At 41.5% G+C, this 9889-nt stretch overlaps 1 protein-coding gene and 1 non-coding gene across 3 annotated transcripts; both read left to right on the forward strand.

Moving 5' to 3' along the window:
* The first annotated feature begins 1249 nt into the window (after window positions 1-1249).
* SLC25A3 (solute carrier family 25 member 3) lies at window positions 1250-8928 on the forward strand. 2 transcript variants are annotated; one of them, XM_023232363.1, is made up of 8 exons: window positions 1250-1398; window positions 1632-1792; window positions 3406-3527; window positions 5462-5641; window positions 6141-6322; window positions 7255-7427; window positions 8391-8501; window positions 8588-8928. In XM_023232363.1, exons 2-8 carry the CDS (start codon window positions 1636-1638, stop codon window positions 8746-8748), a joined length of 1086 nt encoding a protein of 361 aa, XP_023088131.1. In that variant the 5' UTR covers window positions 1250-1398; window positions 1632-1635; the 3' UTR covers window positions 8749-8928. The 2 variants fall into 2 exon arrangements, with proteins under 2 accessions (XP_023088131.1, XP_023088218.1); XM_023232450.1 differs by having other exon boundaries at window positions 1287-1398; window positions 1636-1792.
* LOC111539128 lies at window positions 6941-7183 on the forward strand. Its single transcript, XR_002730590.1, has one exon. It is a non-coding gene; the product is annotated as a small nucleolar RNA SNORA53 (small nucleolar RNA).
* Window positions 8929-9889: the final 961 nt, after the last annotated feature.

Raw genomic sequence — 9889 nt, forward strand, 5'->3', positions numbered from 1 at the left:
CAGCCTGGGTGACAGAGTGAAACTCCGTCTCAAAAAAAAAAAAAAAAAAAGAAAGAAAGAAAAAGAAAAAGAAAAGAAAAATTTCAAAATCAGCAGAGCATTAAACTAAGTGTAAGGCCATGTGTGATTGTACAAGTGTGAACCTGTGAGGCCAGTCCCACCCCAATCTTACATTTAAGGAACAGGTTCACAGAGATGAAGTAAATTCCCAAGGTTACTTTGTCAAGAGCTGGGAAAATATAAGAGCCAGAAGTCTAACGGGTTGAATCCCTATTAAACTCTCCCCAACTAAACTACGCCCCTCCCTGTTGAGCTGAATCTAATGAAAGCTTCCTAAATGTTTTAACCAGACACACGCACAATCTGCCATCAGTCACTTTCACTAGTTAATCGCTGTAACACCTCAGGTGTTCAATGTTTCAACGTGTTCTATAGACTACTGTGATAACGCGGCAAGCTGTCCTAAGACTTCTTGCTGCACATTTCTTTTTAAAATATTCTCCAGAAGTCTGATGAAAAATGCAGACATACCTTTATTTATTTATTTATTTATTTATTTATTTATTTGAGACGGAGTCTCACTCTGTCGCCCAGGCTGGAGTGCAGTGGCACAATCTCTGCTCACTGCAAGCTCTGCCTCCCGGGTTCACGCCATTCTCCTGCCTCAGCCTCCCAAGTAGCTGGGACTACAGGCGCCCGCCACCATACCCGGCTAATTTTTTGTATTTTTAGTAGAGACGGGGTTTCACCGTGTTAGCCAGGATGGTCTCGATCTCCTGACCTCATGATCCGCCCGTCTCGGCCTCCCAAAGTGCTGGGATTACAGGCGTGAGCCACCGCGCCCGGCTATACCTATATTTAATGTCAATGGATGGAACTTATTTTAAAAAGTACTGTAATGGCAGAAGTTGTGACATAATACTGCAGTGATGTTCTCTAACTCCAACACCTAAATATATCATCAAGCATTCATGTTTTGTTTTTTAAGTGACTACTAGATACTGTGATTCACTTAAGTGAAGCGACCTGAAGCCTGTGGTCAAGGAGAGACACCTGAAGGTGAAGGGACAAAGCGAGCAGGTTAACAGCCCGAGCCCGACCCTTCTCAAAAAATATACAGCCGGAACGCGCGCCTGCGCAGAACGAATCCTCCTGCGCCCAAGCCGGGCCGGAAGAGAAGGAGTGGGCAGGGGCGGGGATAAGGTTGCTAGGAGAACGCGATGACGCTACGGGCTCGGCGCTCTTCTCCACCAATGGGCGACGCGTGCTTTAGTGACGTGCTGTATGCGTCACGCCGACGACGCGCGAAGGGCACACATCTTAGGGCTGGGAGGACGTTCGGCCTCTGTGAGCCGTAACCTTTCCAAGGGAGTGGTTGGGTGATCGCCATCTTAGGGAGTGAGTGTGACCGGGCCTTCCCCTGTGGCGGGTGTGGGGAGCGGAGCCCAGAGACCCTGTGGGGCTGCTGCTTTGGCGGTGGGCCCAGCCGGGAGCAGCCTCCTTCGAAGGCCGCCGTGACCTCTTCAAGGGCGCGCAGGCGGGAAGGAAAAGGCCCGGTTGGGGTTCCAGGGCGCCGGTAACATTAACCGGCGCCTGGCCTGCCCTCTCACCGCCGCTCCCTCTTCCCCTAGAAAGATGTTCTCGTCCGTGGCGCACCTGGCGCGGGCGAACCCCTTCAACACGCCACATCTGCAGCTGGTGCACGATGGCCTCGGGGACCTCCGCAGCAACCCACCCGGGCCCACGGGTCAGCCACGCCGCCCTCGCAACCTGGCAGCCGCCGCCGTGGAAGGTAAGATCAGATCTTGCCTAATACAGTCGTGGTCTACTCGTGGTCCCCCCAGCGTTTGAGGCCTGGACGCGGCTTGGAGGACAGGGAAGGACGAGTCCAGCCCGCTGCACCGTAGGACGGCGCCCAGTTGCTTGCCCTGGGATGTCGGCCTTTTCCACCCTAGGCGGGTGTCAGATCCTTGGCCCTCCCTCAAGGGCGTGGAAGGGCTGAGGCCCTGTGTCCTTTCGTGACCTCCATGTCCCCGAGGGAAAAAAGGCCGCGACTAGCTCCTTATATTCTCTGCTGTGAGCCCGCTTGGTCAGCCAACTAAGTATTGGGTAAAGTCTCTTCCCCAAACTACTGACCACCCACAGTTCTACTAACTGTATTACATGTCCTTTGATTTGCTCTTAGTTTTCTTGAACAGTCCTTTCCTAAATTTTATATTCGTCGACGCCAGGTCCGTCATTTTAGCACTTAATTATACATGAGATAACTGGATCTCCTGTTTTCATGCGACTGGAGGAGGCAGCTTGCAGCCCTACATAGGCAATAAAAAGGAGATAATTGGTGGGCATCCTTTGGTGTGATTATCTCTTGCGATTCTTTGTGGTTGGGCCCAGCTTTAACTTAGTTGTGTGTGTTTTAAATCCTAGTGAAGTATGTACATACAGAGAAACCTGAAAACCGAATTGTAGGAGTCCTGAGAATGTTATCTACCTTATGCCTGTAAAATCGAAAGCTTTTTTTCTTTAAATCACTCATGTGCTTCTGTTATGTCTTCAGTATGGATAAAGAATCCTTACTTACATTATCTGTCGTTCAGTTTAAAATTAAAGCTAACATTATTTGTGTATTAAATGTATTGGACTGCAGGAATTTATGTGTATCTGTTTTTATGTTATAGGAGTTCGTAAGTGGGGATAGTATTGGTTAGTGGCTAGGATAAACTTTGAAGTTGTTTGCAAGCCTTTTACACGTCGGGTGATCTTTCTGAGTTTCATTTATACTCTGAAGTGTGCTCTTACCAGTGGTTAATAATTTGAAGTTTGACTTTAATTGTAAAAGCCGTTAATGTAGAAAACTTTTTTAAAAATGAATATGGCAGAATACAGGCTGTTAATAGTATCATAATAGTATCAGATACAGAACCCTCATAATTTTTAAATGATCTGATTTTGGCAGTGAATTTTTTTTTTTAAGCCACTTAATTGGCCAAAGCTATTCAGCTGTGATAATACTATTTAACAGGGAAACAGTTTTCTTTCATTCCAGTGGCCTTAGTCATCTCTGAAGAAATACTTACTTGATTTTTTTTTTTTTTTCCAATCAAACAGAGCAGTATAGCTGTGACTATGGATCTGGCAGATTCTTTATCCTTTGTGGACTTGGAGGAATTATTAGCTGTGGCACAACACATACAGCATTGGTTCCTCTAGATCTGGTTAAATGCAGAATGCAGGTTTGTTTTGCATGCTGGACTAGAGCATATTGAAGCATGATTGACTGTTAAGTTATAAGATATAGTCATCTACTAACAAGCTGTGTGGAAACCTAACTGTCCAGGAGGTAAGTTTATGACCAGTAACATGAGTTTTATATTAAAATGCATGGTGTGTCTTCTCTTACTGCAGAGTACAGTTGTGAATTTGGCTCCGCGAAGTATTATGCACTGTGTGGCTTTGGTGGGGTCTTAAGTTGTGGTCTGACACACACTGCTGTCGTTCCCCTGGATTTAGTGAAATGCCGTATGCAGGTTTGTATTGAGATGACAACATTGAAAGTATTTTTCATGTGATTTTACTCTAAATAAAATCTTAAAGCGCTTCCCAAATGAGAATTTGAAGACATCACAACTGCTAGAAACTTCAGTAGGAAACCAAACTAAAATTTCTTTAAATTGTGGGCTTTATTTTAACTAGTGTTTTAAATCCAATAAATGCCTCTGTTGTTGGAGTAAATTATTCACTCTTAGACTCTGGCTGTAGATGGCTCTTTGCTGCTGCTCTTCACTTTCTGGCCAGAGTTCTTCAAGCTTACTTGTGCCCCAAATAGTCATTTTACAAGCACCTGTGTGTTAGAGTGAGTAAACAAGTCTGTGTATTATGTGAAGTAATGATGTCCTTTATCTACTAATAAGACCAAGGTAAAGAGCACATGTAGATTTATATAAAATGCTCTTAATGTCTTAGTATGAAAATTTTGTCAGCCTTTTGTATATTTACATAACATTTTAAAATAATTTCAATCTTTTAATTAAGATGATTGAAACAAAAACAAGACATCAAAAATTTATTTGTTCCAAACAGGATTAGAAGTCTATTTAACTAAAAGAGAAATGAATTTGAAATATTAGGAGGGAGAGGAAGGTGATGTATACCACCCCTTCTAGTACTGGCAGAAATAGTGAGATAAGCTTCCCCCCCCCATTAGTTAATATAATGGATATGAAATGTACCTTTGCTAAAACATGTTATGCATGTCTCCTGAAGTGAATTTAGTTTATGTGCTTTTTTTTTTTAACTTGGGTTTAGTTTGTTTAGTGTTCACAAAACTTTATGCTATAAGCTACTTAAAGAACTAGCATATGTTAGGAATACAGATATATCTATTATCTAGACAGTAGCTTTTAAAAAGTAGGAGGTGGACCAGGCATGGTTGCCCATGCCTGGAATGCCAGTACTTTGGGTGGCTGAAGTGGGTGGGTCACTTGAGGTCAGGAGTTTGAGATCAGAACTCAATCTAGCCAACATGGTGAAACCCTGTCTGTACTGAAAATACAAAAATTAGCTGGGCATGGTGGTACGCCTGTAGTTGCAGCTACTAGTCACAGCTACTCGGGAGGCTGAGGCAGGAGAATCGCTTGAACGTGGGAGGTGGAGGTTGCAGTGAGCTGAGATCACACCATGACACTCCATTCTGGGCTACAAAGCAAGACAAAAAAAAAAAAAAAAAAAGGGAAGGGGTTGGGCGGTAAGAAATCTCTTAAGAATCAGCTTTGTTATGTATGTGAAAATTTTACCCTCTTAACTATCACTCCAAGACTTAAGTTTAACACAGAAAGCTAGACCTTAATGTACAAAAGTTTCCGTTTATAAAAGTAATCAAATGAACGATAATAAACAATTATAAGCATAAACTAATAAAAGTTATATGAATGTAGTTCCTCACTCAAAATATCTTAATATTTTCAGATGTCAGTTGACCTTGGATAACTGAAGCCACAGAAAATGAACCCTTGGATAAGGGAGAGCTACTGTATGTTTTTTTTTTTTTTGAGATGGAGTCTTGCTGTGCCGCTCAGGCTGGAGTGTAGTGGTATGATCGCGGCTCACTGCAACCTCTGCCTCCCAGGCTCAAGCGATGCTTCTGTGTCAGCCTCCCGAGTAGCTGGGATTACAGGCACACGCTGCCATGCCCCACTACTTTTTTGTATTTCAGTAGAGACGGGGTTTCACTGTGTTGCCCAGGCTGGTCTCGAACTCCTGAGCTCAGGTAATCCACCTGCCTCGGCCTTCCAAAGTGCTGGGATTACAGGTGTGAGCCAACGCGCCTGGGAGGAACTACTGTATTTACTTTTTGTGTAGTTGCTGAAATTTATTATGGAACCCAAACAAAAATAATCATGAGATTACATTTTTATGTTAACTGTTTGGTGCATTTAATTTTTTTTTCTTGTTTTAAATAAAGGTGGACCCCCAAAAGTACAAGGGCATATTTAATGGATTCTCAGTTACACTTAAAGAGGATGGTGTTCGTGGTTTGGCTAAAGGATGGGCTCCGACTTTCCTTGGCTACTCCATGCAGGGACTCTGCAAGTTTGGCTTTTATGAAGTCTTTAAAGTCTTGTATAGCAACATGCTTGGAGAGGTATGTAATTAACTTTGAAATTGAACATTCTGAGTGTTTAAGACCAAAAAGGTTCTTAGATTTTTGTCTGTCCTGCCTTATGTTAGCACTGAAGAAAATGGTCCTACAAAGTGAGCAACATGTCTTAAATCATAAGCCTGTGTCAGCAGAGACAGGTTGAGAAATAAAATGTATTTCATTAAATTACAATTCTCCTTTTAATATACTATCTTGTTTTCTAAGTAAGTTGGATTTTGAGTTTTTTAGAGAAGGGCTCTGGGACTCCTTTGCGTAGTTCCAGGGCTAACTGTACGTGACATCTAGATATCTTTTAAACATTTACATTGTTGACGTAGTTACGTGTTTTGTTAATGAGGTTATGAGAGACCATATATATGTTCCATATCATCGTGTGTTACTTTATAAAATGTCTGAAGCTTAGTTGTTTTCTAGAACTGTCACTTCAATTGAAAACCAACACAACAGCAATTCACGTCCTTCCTCGTGTTTTGGATTTTAGGAGAATACTTATCTCTGGCGCACGTCACTATATTTGGCTGCCTCTGCCAGTGCTGAATTCTTTGCTGACATTGCCCTGGCTCCTATGGAAGCTGCTAAGGTTCGAATTCAAACCCAGCCAGGTTATGCCAACACTTTGAGGGATGCAGCTCCCAAAATGTATAAGGAAGAAGGCCTAAAAGCGTAAGTAAACACTTAAAAATTTATATTATGAAAGTACTTATTTTAAGTGAACTTCATTTTTTTTTGAGACAGACTTTTGCCCTTGTTGTCCAGGCTGGAGTGCAATGGCACTGTCTGGGCTCACCGCAACCTCCACCCCCCAGATTCAAGTGATTCTCCTGCCTCAGCCTCCTGAATAGCTGGGATTACAGGCATGCACCACCATGCCTGGCTAATTTTGTATTTTTAGTAGAGACTCCATGTTGGTCAGGTTGGTGTCAAACTCCTAACCTCAGGTGATCCACCCACTTTGGCCTCCGAAAGTACTGGGATTACAGGCGTAAGCCACTGCGTCCAGCTGTGAACTTCATTTTTTAGTATTAAGTCTACCAGACTTTTTAAAAAGACTATTATAACATTTAATGTCTATTTACCTGTATGTAGAACATAAACTTGAGAGGTAAAGATAAGACATGGTTTGACACTTGGACTGGGGTTTTTTTTTTTTTCCCTAAAGTAAGGACCATTTGTGAGTCTGCAAATGACTTGATATTTGGCCTAAACATTTACTATTAACTTTTAGGGAGGGCTTGTTAGTATCCTTGTGATCTATTCACAGTTAAGAATTTCCATGACTACAACATGCTTCCTTAGATCCACCTTTGTGGATGAATCTTGAACTGAGTTCCACTTGTAAACTTGTTTCTTGTGGTTCCAGTCAAAGAAACATCCAGCAACTTTTTTGGTTGTATAGTCAAAGGTGCTTGAGTCATTGGCATGTAAGAGAAATATACCTGCATGTTAGTCTAACGTTCTGATAGAAATGACATGCATTTTTGCTGCCATTTGTTACTATCAGGACTCGACTCGTGTGCGGACACTTGTGTTAATAATGACAATCTCTGATAGATGAGTATATGCAACTCTGTAAAACAAGTCTCCTGATTTCCTAGATTCTACAAGGGGGTTGCTCCTCTCTGGATGAGACAAATACCATATACCATGATGAAGTTTGCCTGCTTTGAACGTACTGTTGAAGCACTGTACAAGTTTGTGGTTCCTAAGCCCCGCAGTGAATGTTCAAAGCCAGAGCAGCTGGTTGTAACATTTGTAGCAGGTTACATAGGTATGAATTACTTAGAACACACTTGTCTGAAATTATGAACAAATAATCATTTCCATTATTGGTGTTTGTTGAGAGGGAAAAATATTCCAAAGGTTATGAAGCAGTGTTTTTTTTTGTTTTCCCTGAGGCATAGTCTCGCTCTGTTGCCCAGGCTGGAGTGCAGTGGCGTGATCATAGCTCACTGCAACCTCCTCTTCCTTAGGTTCAAGTGATTCTCCTGCCTCAGCCTCCCAAGTAGCTGGGACAGGCATGCACTGCCACACCCAGCTGATGTTTTGTATTTTGGGTTGTTTTTTTTTTTTTTCCTTTTCTTGAGACGGAATTTTACCCTTGTTGCCCAGGCTGGAGTGCAATGGCGCAATCTCGGCTCACTGCAACCTCCACCTCCCAGGTTCAAATGATTCTCCTGTCTCAGCCTCCTGAGTAGCTGGGATTACAGGCGTCTGCCACCATACCCGGCTAATTTTTGGTATTTTTTTTAGTAGAGACGGGGTTTCACCGTGTTGGCCAGGCTGGTCTTGAACTCCTGACCTCTAGTGATCTGCCCACCTCGGCCTCCTAAAGTGCTGGGATTATGTGCCTGGCCTATAAAGCAGTTTTATCTTCCCATAACATTTTATATGCTTTTTAGGATTCATAAATACTTGCTAACTAGTTCCTAAAAGGGTTGTTTTATGGGATATCATTATTAGGCTTGGGAATGTATTGATCTTACTGTTGCACCATTTTTTTGTTTAGTTTATTAAGAATTTTATACAGAAAGTGTTGAATAAAATCTGAAAACCTTAAATGATTGTTCTGTTTTATATCGGATAGACAGTTTGATAACTACCTGTCTCCCCCTGAGTCTGATGTTTATTTTAGAACTAGAAAATTATTATTTTAAAGTCATAAAAATGATTATTGGCTATGTGAAGTTTTATTTTTAACCGGCACTGTATGGGATCCTTTATATTTTTTCAGCTGGAGTCTTTTGTGCAATTGTTTCTCACCCTGCTGATTCTGTGGTATCTGTGTTGAATAAAGAAAAAGGTAGCAGTGCTTCTCAGGTCCTCAAGAGACTTGGATTTAAAGGTAGGATGATGTTTTTTTCTTGAAAGAAAGAACAGTGGTTTTGGATATGTTGCATTTTTTTCATTTGCGTTTCCTGTTTGAACCAGGTGTATGGAAGGGACTGTTTGCCCGTATCATCATGATTGGTACCCTGACTGCACTACAGTGGTTTATCTATGATTCCGTGAAGGTCTACTTCAGGCTCCCTCGCCCTCCTCCACCGGAGATGCCAGAGTCTCTGAAGAAGAAGCTTGGGTTAACTCAGTAGATAGATCAAAGCAAATGTGGACTGAATCTGCTTGTTGATCAGTGTTGAAGCAAGTGCAAAAGGAACTTTTATATATTTGACAGTCTAGGAAATTGTCTGTTCCTGGTATAATTACTGTAGTACTCTTGCTTAAGGCAAGAGTTTCAAATTTACTGTTGAAATAAATCCAACTCTTCATGATTTGCCTGTGACTTATTTTAAAAACTTAAAAAAAAAAAAAAGATTTAGCTTTAAAATAGTTGGAAAGAATGAAGTATAAGTTAAGGAAAAAATATAAAACTGACCGTTAAAAAAAAAAAAAAAACTGACCGTTGTTGGTGGAATATTCCAGTTGGTATTCACAAATAGTCATATGTCTCAACTTTTATCACAAAAAGTTCCTGTATTTTTGGGGAAACAGACTTTAAATTTCTAAAAACTTGATTTAATTATAGTTAAATATGTATAGTCATTTGTGGTTATTTTGGCAAGTAAATGTCAGTGTATACTTACATTTTTGCAGCATGTACTAAACTTTTTTTTTATGTTGATGAGTTTGCTAATCCTTATTTGTAAGACAAGGTAACCCAAGTTAGGCTGATTCTTGGAATGATAGTAAAGGACCAAAGTGATTGACAGCTGAAAATGATTTTCGGGTACCCTAATTCTCTTCACACAGATCTGACTTTTTTTTTTTGAGACAGAGTTTCACTCTTGTTATCCAGACTGGAGTGCAGTGGTGCAATCTCGCCTCACTGCAACCTCTGCCTCCCAGGTTCAAGCGATTGTTCTGCCTCAGCCTCCTTAGTAGCTGGGATTTCAGGCATGCGCTACCACGCTCAGCTAATTTTGTATTTTTAGTAGAGACGGGGTTTCCCTGTGTTGGTCAGGCTGGTCTCTGACTTCCAACCTCAGGTGATCCGCCTGCCTCAGCCTCCCAAAGTGCTGGGATTATAGGCGTGAGCCACCACGCCTGGCTCTGACTTTTTAAATTACAGAAAATTAAACTATTTTCAGTCTGGTATTTTAAGAAAGGTACTGCTTGACAGCTGAAGATACTGTCATACAGTGACATACTCAGATACGAGATTGATTGTAGGTTTAAGCCCATTTTTAAAGAGCTCCTAGAAAGTGAATTAGTTTTTGTGTTTAGATTCCCCTT

This window comes from Piliocolobus tephrosceles, chromosome 10 (genome assembly GCF_002776525.5).
Source record: "Piliocolobus tephrosceles isolate RC106 chromosome 10, ASM277652v3, whole genome shotgun sequence".
NCBI classification, from domain to species: Eukaryota; Metazoa; Chordata; class Mammalia; order Primates; family Cercopithecidae; genus Piliocolobus; species Piliocolobus tephrosceles.

Coding starts and splice junctions, on each gene's coding strand:
- SLC25A3 (XM_023232363.1), top strand. CDS start 1,636: ATGTTCTCGTCCGTGGCGCACCTGGCGCGGGCGAACCCCTTCAACACG. Junction 3,528..5,461: donor TAGTGAAATGCCGTATGCAG/GTTTGTATTGAG, acceptor TTTTAAATAAAG/GTGGACCCCCAAAAGTACAA. Junction 6,323..7,254: donor AAGGAAGAAGGCCTAAAAGC/GTAAGTAAACAC, acceptor CTGATTTCCTAG/ATTCTACAAGGGGGTTGCTC.